General features: G+C 43.0%; 1 protein-coding gene across 6 annotated transcripts in view; it reads left to right on the top strand.

Moving 5' to 3' along the window:
- The window catches only part of FAM81A (family with sequence similarity 81 member A), a 77,959-nt gene extending 73,946 nt beyond the window's left edge, over window positions 1–4,013 (top strand). For all 6 annotated transcript variants that reach the window (XM_047863929.1, XM_047863933.1, XM_047863930.1 and 3 more), the window contains one exon: window positions 1,663–4,013. In XM_047863929.1, the coding sequence (XP_047719885.1) occupies window positions 1,663–1,787 (125 nt within the window). In that variant the 3' untranslated portion in view covers window positions 1,788–4,013. The remainder of the gene's footprint in view (window positions 1–1,662) is intronic.
- The last annotated feature ends 8,332 nt before the right edge of the window (window positions 4,014–12,345 follow it).

Below are 12,345 nucleotides of genomic sequence, written 5' to 3'. Positions count from 1 at the left end.
TAAATACTCATAACTTCTCTCACTCAGCTGTCATCTTTATATAAATCTTTCTATACATATGTGATATATATATGTGCTTTTTCAAATGGAAGCTCATGCTGATTTGTAACCTACTCTTTCATATGTTGTATCTTTCTAATAAGAACATTTTTAAAATAAGTAATATTTATTCCTTATATGACATTAATTGTAATATAGAGAACACTTTTTGAGAAAATTCTAAATTTACTAATAAAACAGGAGCTGTTAAACATTTATCGTAAAAACCCACATAAATATAGAATAATATGAAATGTGTTTTTGATGGAGAATTTTTTTCTTTTTTTTGCTTTTTCTTTTGAAATTATTTCAAATTTAGAAAATCAGTAAGAGTAGCCCAAAAACTCTATATAACCAGTTGTTAACATTTTGGAAATTTGCTTAATCTTATTGTGTGATATGAGTGTGTGTGTGTGTGTGTGTGTAAATATAATTTTTTTCCCTAAATAATTTGGGACTAAGTTGCAGAAGTCATGATGCCTTTTTGCTCCTGTATTATTTCATTCTATATATCCTAAGAACAAGGACATTCTCTTAAATAACTATAATATAGTGTAATATGTTGTAGATTTTTTCAATATTCAGTTTTCAACTTTAACCATTGTTTCCTTTATAGAAGACCTTCCCTGGTCTAAGTTCTATTCCAGAATCATACAGCATAGTTAGTTATCATTTTTCTGTATTTACTGTCTTGTAGTGGATCAGTTTCTCAGTGATGTTGACATCATTAAAGAATACAGGCCAGTATTTTGTGGAATGTCAGTTTGAGTCTGTTTGCTTCCTCTTAATTAGATTCAGGTTGTGCATTTTATTATTTATGTATGTATGTATGTGCATTTTAAAAAATGTTTATTTTTTTATTTTGAGAGAGAGTGTGTGCACATGCACGCAAGTGGGAAAAAGGCAGAGAGAGAGGGAGAGAATCCCAAGCTCAACCCCATGAACCATTAGATCTGAGCTGAAATTGGGAGTTGGATAGTTAACCATCTGAGCCACCGAGGTGCCCCTCAGGGTGTGCATTTTGGACAGATGATGCCACAGAAGCAGTGTGTCCTTCACTTCTCAGGGAACCTTATCAGGGGTACCTGGTGTTGGTTTCTCCCGGCATTGGTGACATTAGCTTTGATCCCTTGGTTATAGCAGTATCTGCCAGGTTTCTCCACTGTAATAGTTCCTTTCCCCCTTTGTAATTAAAAAGTAACCTGTAAGGGGGCGCCTGGGTGGCTCAGTCGGTTAAGCGTCCGACTTCAGCTCAGGTCATGATCTCGTGGTCCGTGAGTTCAAGCCCCGCGTCGGGCTCTGGGCTGATGGCTCAGAGCCTAGAGCCTGTTTCCGATTCTGTGTCTCCCTCTCTCTCTGCCCCTCCCCCATTCATGCTCTGTCTCTGTCCCAAAAATAAATAAACGTTAAAAAAAAATTAAAAAAATAAAAATAAAAAAAAAGTAACCTGTAGGGAGATACTCCCAAGCTATGTAACTGTCTTGTTTCCTATAAAACTTTTACTTCATTAGTTTTAGCATCTGTTAATAGCTTTTGCCTAAATCAACTATTACTATATGCTGTAGAACTTGACACACATTGTTTTTTAATATTAACTCTTGTGAAATTTACCTCTTCTTAAAGGGTTTACAGCCATCTATGAAAGTATAGGATCCCTCAGGCAAGTTCTTGAAGCCAAGATGAAGTTGGACAAGGACCAGCTGCAGAAGCAAATCCAACAGATGCAGAAGCCAGAAGGTCCCATGTGAAGGGGGCTGGGACAAGGACCTCAAACGTGGTTTTGCTCATGGGGCTAGAGCTAGATACCTGTGTAGCCAGGCTGTCACTGCATTCGGGATTGTTCTACTCATGGCGTGCATGTGCCAAGAAATGTGTTTTCATGGGTCTAAGCGTTTACCTTGAGTCTCAAAAACACTTTTTTTAAAAGTATGAAATACAACTTTTACCACTTTATTCCACTTCTCTAAATTCACTGGAATATCCTCCCCGCCCCTGGATTTTGAAAGGCTTTTATCCCCTTCATTTTATGAATGAAAAGACTTAACTTTCCTTCAATGCTTGACGCTCTAGCCAAGACTTTACTATTTTGAAAAATGTCATGGTGATTTTTTTAAAATTAAGAAACTAATGAATTATCACAGGAATGTGTTTCTCCTTCCCCTAAATTAAGAGAATGTCCTGGTAGATTAGAATTCAACCTTTTAGTCCATATTTGGATTTTATGATTGTTATCTGTGCATTTCTTATAAGGTTATCTTCTTGTAAATCTTCTGTCTTTTGTAGAGACAAGGGATTTAACATTTGGAAACCCCCTTCCTCATTTACATGATGAAAAAAGCTTAAAAATTGATAACTGCCATATACATTGCAGATTAAAATGGAAACTTAAGACAATTATCTAGATAATGCAAGGCACAATATCTACAGTGACCACCTAATTAAGCCAGATTTTAATATTGAAAACTTTTTTCAACTATCCACAGCCTGTATAGTGATAGCCATATATTTAATAATGGAATGGTGGTTGATAGTCTGTTTATTGCACAATTAATCGTTTGTTAATCATAATAGGATGTGAGAATTTTTCAGGCTTTATGATCTCCTCTCTAAATGTTTCCAAAATTGGCACAAAGTGCTAAGGTTTATATACACTTATTGTAACTGTATTCTTGTGCCTTGGTTTTACCACGTCAATGCACTGTATCCTATAAAAGTTTTACAGACAAAATAGAAGGCATGATAATACATCAGAATTATGATGTAAAAATGGGATCCTTTGTAATTTTTAAATGTTCTGAAAATTTTATCACTGTTAAGACATTAGTCATTCAGTATTATTAATGGAATAGAAATTCATACTTTTGTATGGACAGAGAATCAAATTGATATTGCATTTATAACACTGTCAAGAACCTTTCATTTTGAGCAGCTTTGTAGAGGATGGGTATTTTATTTTCAATCTCCGTATTTGACTAGTCATTGAAAATTGGTGCCAGTGAAGTTGTTGACCCGTGGATGTAAAACCTGATGGTGAGACACACACTGTCCTAAACTGTGAGGGTACCCAGGAAAAGGAAGACCATTCTTGAAAATTTAAAAAAAAAAAAATTGTGTTTTGTTGTTTGCCAAGGACTCAGGAAAATTAAAGCATTTTCTATTTTTAGGATAACTCATAAATGAATTATATAACTGGCTATTACTGTTTATCCATATAAAATATGCTGCTACACTACACAGTATTTTACCTTCTTTGGCTTGACAAAAAAATGTTTTTTTAATTAGACCTGAGGAATCATCTAAGGAATGTGTCATCCAACACGTATTTCCTTATTTTGTCACAAATCTTTGCATCTCTCTCTATAGGAAGACTATTTCCACTTGACAATGAAAAAAAAAAAGGTTAGTGCTCATTTGCAACCAGAAAGTGAATTTCTTTCTGTGATAGAATAACCACATTTAGTACAGTTTCCCCTGTTTACGCACAAGCCACAGCACAGAGAATCACGCGTCCTCCGGTGTCTCTCTCCTCTGCGGTCTCTGAGGAGGAAGAGTCAGCACATGTGACACTTGGGAAGAGGGACGGGGGGCCAGCTGGACTCGGGTTGTGGGGTGACGTGAGCAGGCGACGGTTGGATGTCCGCTGGAATTGCTTGGGTGCTCCTGATGCTGCCAAGCTCAGGCCATGAGCTCCAGCAGGGTCCCCCACCCTGGCCACATGTTGGAATCACCCGCGGAGTTCAAAAAGCTATTGATGCCTGGGCTGCCCCCCTAGACCAATTAAGCCAGAACCTCTGGGAGGAGGGAGGCAGACATCAGTAAGGTGTCAAAGGCCCCCTGGTGATTCAAAGGCCGCTGAGGTTGTAAGCCACTGAGCTACAGCGTGCTCTTATGACCAAAGTTTAAATGAGGATCAGCTTCCGTGTTCTTTCCTTTACCAGAAATTTGCAATAAAAAGAATAAAATTTCCAAATAAATGTGGTGTATGATTTTTAAACTTAAAAGTTTTTTTAGAGTGAGGCAACCTACTGGGAACTGGAAAGTCACGGGGAGCTGCTCCGTCTGTGGGTCTTCAAGGCTGGAATAATGCCAGCTGGCAGTTCCTACTGTGCACGTGTGCCTGTGCCGTGAACTTGGTGTGTGTTCACTCAGTTCATTATGGTGATGAGTTAAGGACTACTCACTTCCCCATTTTACAGATGAGAAAAATGGGTCACCTAAAGGTTGGGCAACTTGCCCCAAATCCCGCAGCTGGTAAGTGGGATCCTCGATTCAAACCAGGCAACCTCCTTCCACTCTCTGGGCACCTAACAAGTACACCACTGTCCCACCTCTAAAGATACAGCCTTGCTTCCCACATAGCTGACTTGCCAGCCCACCGACAACAGCCCCATCTCTACATGACCTTACAGCTCCACCATCCGAGGCCCTTTGCTCTTTAATGCCCTAGTTCCAAGCACCCGAGAGAGGCACCTTACTAGCTTCACTTGGGTCCACTAGCTTCCTCTGGTTTATCAGTGGAAGCAACGGAGGCGGGGCCATTTGGTGCCATAGGACGGTAGGGTCCCAGACACTTCGTCCCCTGTGCTTGGGCCGTCCTAGGCAGTGGACTGTGGTTCTGCATTGGGAGATGAGTTATGTTAGGTGACTTTCAGCTATTCAGCCTGGAAAAAAAAACCCACAAACCACTCATGACATCCTGGAAACTCAATGATAACTATACGGGGTTCTGTCACTGCCCTCTTCTCGCTGTGTGACCTTGGGCAGTTCTCTTCACCTTTCAGGATCTCAGTTTTCTCATCTGCAGAGTGGAGATTATAATTATATAAAAGAAGTGGCTCACTTATAATTTTTGAAATGCTGAAGTAGTTAATGCAAATTGGGTATTAAGTGGTGAAATATGGGATATTGGCGGGGAGATGGTGGTGGTGGGACATAGCAGGTAAATGGAGGGTCCATGTGTTGGTTGAGAGCATCCCATTACCTGCTGGGATCATTTATGGGAAGTGACTCTAACCTCCAAAGATAAGTGATATCCCGCCTGAAACACAGAAGAGCAGCTTGGATGCAGAGATAAGTAGACAGGACCAGACTGGGTCAGTCCCTGAATCTGGGGAAGCGCTGGGCAGAACCACAGGCTAGTTAGTCTCATCCTTGGGGCAGGCGTGACTTCTCCAGGGCTCAGCCTGGGAGGAGCCACATCCACTGAGGGGCCAGTGTTGAGAGGGCTGGGAAGGTGGGGTAAGACCCAGAAGGTGACAACAACTCAAGTGTACATTGATGAATGAATAAGCAAATGTGGTATATACCTACAATGGCATACTATGCAGCCATAACAAGAAATTCTGACACATTAACGGCATGGATGAATCTTGAGGAGGTTTTGTTGAGTGAAATAAGCAAGTCACAAAAGGACAAACCTTGTAGATTTCCACTTGGATGAGGTACATAGAAGAGTCCAATTCATAGAAACAGAGTAGCCTGATAGCTGCCAGGGGCTCAGGGGTGGGGTGGGGAATGGGGAGCCAGTACCAAATGGGTCCAGAGTTTGAGTTGGAGAAAATGAAAAACTTCTCAGATGGATGGTGGTGATGGTTGCAAACAATGTGAATGTACTCAATGACACAGAACTGTACATTTAAAAATGGTTAAATTACTAAAATGTACACATATCTTATCACAACAAAAAATAGGAAGTGGATTCCTAAGCCCTCCAGTTGAGCCTTCAGGTGAGACTGCAGCCCTGGCAGCTTTAATGCAACCTCATGAGAGATGTTAAACCAGAGGTTACCCAGCTAAGCCCTGTCCACACGTCTGACCCACAGATGCCGCGAGATGATAAATTTTTGTTGTTTTAAATTGCTACGTTTTGGGTTAATTTGTTATATGCAGCCATAGATCACTGATGCACTGGCACTGTGTAATCTTGACAGAGCTATTTTGTGGAACTGCTCATTGCTTGTGCTACAAATTACATGTTTACATATATAATCTCATACACTTTCTGAGCAAGACGTGATCTTTAAAAACTTATACTGAATGGCATATATACTTTATCCCATTTAATCTTTGTAATTACCCTACTTGGTGTGTACTATTATTTCCATTTTGTGGATGGAGCAGAGAGGGAGGTTAAATATTGACTAATATTGCAGTTGACTCTTGACCAACACAGATTTGAACTACGCAATCCACTTACATGTGGATTTTTTAATACAGTACAGTACTGTAAATGTATTTTCTCTTCTTTATGGTTTTCTTAATAAAATTTTTTTTCTAGCACACTTGGTTGTAAGAATACAGTGTATAATACATATAACTTGCAAAATATGTGTTACTTGACTATGTTATCGGTAAGGCTTCTGTCAACAGTAGGCTATTCGTAGTTAAGTTTTGGGGAAGTCAAAAGTTATACGCAGACTTCTGACTGTGTAGAGGAGGTGGGGGAGGGTTGTCAATGTCCCTAATCCCCTACATTGTTCAAGGGTCAACTGTATATAGAAGTTGAAAATGAAACAAAGGACATTGAGCTAATTGATGGAGGAGCGGGGATTTCAATCCATACCTGTCTTCTAAGTCTAGGCTGCCATTTTGCTTCAAGAAAGCCCATACCTACATATAAGGTGATTTGTTCAATATCTAACAATTGTTTGGAATGAGAATACTGTCTAGCTTGGTTGTCCTCAAAGTATCCCCAGACCAGAAGCATCAGCCTCACCTGGGAACTGTTAGAAATGTAAGCTCTCAGCTCCATCCCAGACCTCCTGAATCAGAAACTCTGAGATGGGCTCAGCAACCTGCTTTAACAAGTCCTGCTAATGATTCTAATGCAAGTTAAATTTGAGACTCACTGATATAGAACTGTCCTGTAATGCACTAGTCCTTAGCCCATTTACATTTAAATATACATTAATCAGAATTAAATACATTTAACAATTTAGTTCCTTGGTTGCGCTGGCCACATTTCAAATGCTCAATAGCCACCTGTGGTGAGTGGTTGTGGTATTGTCCCATGCAGACGTAGAACATTTCTGTTATTGCAAAAAGTTGTATCAGACAGCCCTGGTCTAGAGTAGTAAGTTCCTTGCTCTTTCAACTGACCACTCTGTCCAAATTCTGTACCTTCATCTGTCAGCCTAGAATGGGATTTGGACCCAGAACTTCCCTTCTGTCTCATCTGTACAATTTTTTTTTTAGTTTATTTATTTATTTTGAGAGAGAGAGAGAAGAGGGGAGGGGCAGAGGGACAGACAGAGAGAGAATCCCAAGCAGAGAATCTGCACTGACAGCGCAGAGCCCAATGCAGGGTTCAATCTCACCAACCATGAGATCATGACCTGAGCTGAAACCAAGAGTTTGGACACTTGCCCAACTGAGCCACCCAGGTGCCCCTCATCTCTACAATCTTATGTCAGTTGTCCCTATTAGAGATCATTTCGCAGGTCTTTATTTATAAGGTTTTGTCCCACTTGCTGGTTCTGATCAGTAGATGCTACTGCTGGGGGTGTTGTATAGAGAAGGACAGGGAGGCTGGTGCGAGACTCAAGGGGAAGAGCCAAAGTATGTCAGCCAAGGGGCGGGGCTGTGTGGTAGGTTTGTACCCGGACATTTAAGGCATGTGCCTGGCAAGGGGATGTCAGCCAGGGGACTGTTGAGTGATGCAGAGGCTCCCTAGAGAGAGGGACCCATGTCTCTAGGGGATTAGGGTGAGGCGAAGTGAGGCTTTCACCTTGGAAAATTTTAATATATATTTTTTAATTTTTTAACGTTTATTTAGTTTTGAGAGACAGAGACAGAGTGCGAACAGGGGAGGGACAGAGAGAGGAAGACACAGAATGTGAAGCAGGCTCCGGGCTCCGAGCTGTCAGCACAAAGCCCAATCGCAGGGCTTGAACCCACAAACTGTGAGATCATGACCTGAACTGAAGTCAGGCTCTTAACCAATTCAGCCACTCAGGCTCCCTTCACCTTGGAAAATTCTAAGGGACAGCAAAAACTTTAATCAAGATAATGTGTTAATGAGGACTTTAAGACACAGAACAGATGAACATAAGGGAAGGTAAGCAAAAAATAATATAAAAACAGGGAGGGGAAAAACATAAGAGACTCTTAAATATGGAGAATAAACAGAGAGTTACTGGAGGGGTTGTGGGAGGGGGGATGGGCTAAATGGGTAAGGAGCATTAAGGAATCTACTCCAGAAATCAATGCTGCACTATATGCTAACTAATTTGGATGTAAATTAAAAAAAAAAAAATGATAATGTGTTAACACAGTATTTTTAAAGATCAAAATTAATGCCAAAAATGCACGATGAGCAACATTTCAAACCTGAAAGACTATATTCAACCACATTGCCCAGAGCCATTTTGGAACTGACGCAAAACAGAAAACTCTGCTCCCCTAAATACATGTTGCATGTAATTTAAAATTTTTGACATTTTGTTTATTGCGGACTTTGTTGTTGTTTATGTAGATTTTTAGAAACATTGTACTAACATTTATCTTGATGACAGGATTCTGGCTGCTCCTTACATTTACCGTTTGAAGAGTGTGCCTCACTCACCTCACCCTAATCGCTGCCCTGCCTAGGTGTCTGGGAAGTTGGAGCTAAATTCAGCGCTCAGTTACCATAATTAGCTTATCTCCTGCGTGTCTGATTGCTTTAGATAGTCTCTGGTCTGTTTTTATCCCTAATTGCCACGCTTTGTTTCATTTTCAGACCTGTGACTTAATTCTTCCTGGAACCAGGTTGGGCCACACATTATGAAGAGATCTGACTCTTCTTTGAGACTCGAGGAAGAATGGCAGGGGAGTGGGGAATCTCTCCTGCCACCGGGCCAGCCCTGGGGATTTGCTGTCCTTTGCTGCCCCTGTGTGGTCACTGGAAACTCGGAGGAAATCTGGTTCAGTAGGAAGAACCACAACCAAGGAATGCCTCAGTGGGAAGGCCCTTGGAGATCACTGACCTCAATTCCCTCATTTTCTGGAACAGGAAACAGAGTGCCAGAGAAGTTACAAGTGGGTTTGTAGGGGAGTAAGTAGTGTGCTAGTGGGATAGGCTGTAACCATAATAGTGATTTAGTACTTACTCTGCACTGGCTGGGCATGGCAGTGGATAAAACGGACCAAAATTTCTGCCTCCATGGAGTTTTCATTCTAGCATGAGGTAGAGGTGGGGAGAGAAAATAAGCAAACAAGGAAATACCAGTATGTCAGATGATCATAAGAGCTTTGGGGGAAGATACAGCGGGTCCTGAGGGAGGGGAGTGCCAGGAGGGGAGCTACACGTGGAAACAGGATGGCAGGGAAAGGCTTGCTGCGAAGCAAAGACCTGATGAAGATAAGAGGGAGCCAGGCAGTGGAAGAATTTCATACCCGGTGGAATAAGTTACCTACATCTTATTGCTAGCAGATAAAACTATGTATAATTCAAGCATGCAGTGTCCATCCAGTGGCTAACTCTTTGTTCTTCCAGGTACAGGTTAGTAGGGGCTTTCTGCTGCTATAACCTCTGAACATCTCACCGTCCCCTCTTGCCTTCTCATTTCCACACTTTGGGTGACCAATTCCCTGTATTAAATTTCCTGTTTGAAATATTTGGTGAGGGCTCTGCTTTCCTGAATGGCCCCAAGCAAGGAGAGCCAATTTTATCTGTGATTATCATGGTTTCTCCACACCTGTGCCTGGATCTGTGCGGCTCCTTGCAAGTTCCCGGCTTGGGCTCTCCGATAAACCAATACCACCTCTACTACTGGCTAACGTTTTTTGAGTGTGTGCTATCACCGATCCCCACATCTACCAAGAAGCGCCAGGCTGAGCAGCCCCTTTGTCCTTGCCCCAGGCTCCTGCTGGTCCGTTAGCAACTCCCAGGCCCTCAGTTGGGCCCTCCAGAATCTGGCCAGGATACTAGTGGCTCAGGAAAACGTCCAGGAGTTCTAGCATCAATGTTAAGAACAGCAACTAACCATTGCTGAGCACTTCTGCGGTGCTGGGGCCACGCTAAGAACTGTATATGCTTTTTGTCATTTAATGCAACCCTCACCGTGACTTTAGGAGGTAGGTACTATCTCGGCTCCACTGTGCACACAAAGAAATGAGGCACAGAGAAATTAGGTAACTTTTCTGAGATGACGCAGCTAGTAAGTATTGGAATCAGAATTCGAATCGGGATCTACCTGATTCCAGAATAGAGCTCCTAACCACTACTCTGTGTTGCCTCAAAAGGAGTTAGCATTACGGATGGTTGTCTAGAGCAAAGAGGACCTCAGGCCATGACCGGAGGAGCTAAAGATGACAGCATGTCCTTGCCCTTCTTTGGCAAAAGTCTCAAGGGTAGGCCTACACTTTAAATTTTCTTTTAATGTTTATTTACTTTTGAGAAAGAGACAGAGTGTGAGTGGAAGAGGTAAAGAAAGAGGGAGACACAGAATCTGAAGCGGGCCCCAGGCGCTGAGCTGTCAGTATGGAGCCCAACACAGGGCTCGAACTCATGAACCATAGGATCATATCCTGATCTGAAGTCAGACACTTGCCGATGAAGCCACCCAGGTGCCCCATACGCTTGAAGTGCTCTCTGGCAGGGCTCACAACACTGGCTGCACATTGCAATCACCTGGAGAGCTTTAAAACTGCTGATGCCTGAATCCCATCCTCTGATATCATTGGTCTGGGGTGCTGCTGGGTCATGGGATTGTTTGCCAATTTTCCAGGTGATTCTAATATGCAGCCACGGTTGCCAGCTTGTTTTTCTAACTTTCAAGGGGATACTATAAACCTGTGGATCTTGTTAAAATGCAGATTCTGATTCAGGACATCTGGATGGGGCCCAAGAGTCACGCTTCTTTTTCTTTTTTTTAAAGTTGTATTTATTTATTTTGAGAGAGACAGCATGTGTTGGGGAGGGCTGGAGACAGAAGGGAAGGGAGAGAATCCCAAGAAGGCTTTGCACCTTCCTCAGCACAGAGCCCAACGCGGGCTGGATTCCACAGACGGTGAGATCATGACCTGAGCTGAAACCAAGAATCAGACGCTTCAGCCGACTGAGCCACCCAGGTTGCCCTGAGAGTCATGTTTCTAACAAGAGGTGATTCCAAGGAGAAAGTCCATCCCAAGTGGAAGTCTTACTAGTCAAAGTGGTGGCCAGCAGCATCAGTATCATCTGAAGCTTGTTAGAAACTTGGACTCCTTGGGCCCCACCCAGACCTGAGAGGGAAGGAGAGCCCAGGTGATTTTTATGCACCTTAGGGTGTGAAAAGCTCAGTGAGCCCAGTGCATATGTAAAGGAGTGCAGGTAGGGTGGTCAGGGGATTCAAAACTAAGCATCCAAGCAGCATGGATAGATTGGAGATGTTTAGCCAGAAGAAGAACAAGAAGGAGGCAGGTAAGTGTCTTGACCCTCGGATGGCTACTCCAAGGAAGAGGGAGGGGGCTGGCTTTCTGTGTCCCAAAGAATAAGCCGGGCACTCAGGAGGACTCCTTCCTGAACAGTGTGGTGGCTGGTCCCTCTGGGCTATGTTTGTTGTCAAGGAGGACACGCTCCCCTAATTACAGTAGAGGGATTCAGGCGTCACAAAGAGTCTGTGACTTGTAAGCTCTTTTGTTATTCTGAAATTTAGCGGCTGTACAGTTGAAGTGGCAAAAATGTCGGGTCACCTGGGAACATAGCACCTGTGGAGCTGAGATGGAACGTATTTTGAGGTCAGGACGAGTACATAGTCTTGGATTGAAAGACATAATATGGGGAGATGCCCACAAACAGGAGACCTATATGTTACACAAAGCTATATGGGAGGAGTTTTGGGAGCCCATGAGTCTGGACATGCAACCCCGAAATTCTCAGGTTCCAAAGTTCCCTTGGGTGTCACGCTGTAATCTGATAGGAGGTAATAAGGTGTGACCAGGCAACCGATGGGCTATGAGGGGCAAGAAAGCCAGGGCTGAGGCTGAGAATGGTAATGGGAGTGGGGGTGGGGGAGGGCGTTTATCCTCCACCAAGCAGACAGGAGGGGTTTGGATTCGGGTGTCCTCGTGCTGGTCCTTCAGGCAGAAACAGTTCTGGTAAGGGCAGGGGGAAAAGTAACACCTTGACTTCCCTGCATGGAAGGGCTAGGGTCCAATTATGTCAAGCAAGGCACGCTGGTTGTGAGGACGTATATTTGGGAATTTAGGGGAAACTGAATGGACTCCACCCAGGGAGGACTCAGATGGAGAGATCTGGGCCCCAGGTGGCTCCACAGGTCGGCAGCATGACTTTCTAGATTGTCCTTCTCGAGCTTCCTTTTGCACAATTCCCTTCCTGTGTACGTG

The sequence above is a fragment of the Prionailurus viverrinus genome, chromosome B3 (genome assembly GCF_022837055.1).
Source record: "Prionailurus viverrinus isolate Anna chromosome B3, UM_Priviv_1.0, whole genome shotgun sequence".
In the NCBI taxonomy this organism is placed as follows: Eukaryota; Metazoa; Chordata; class Mammalia; order Carnivora; family Felidae; genus Prionailurus; species Prionailurus viverrinus.
This window is presented reverse-complemented; position numbering and strand designations above follow the sequence as displayed.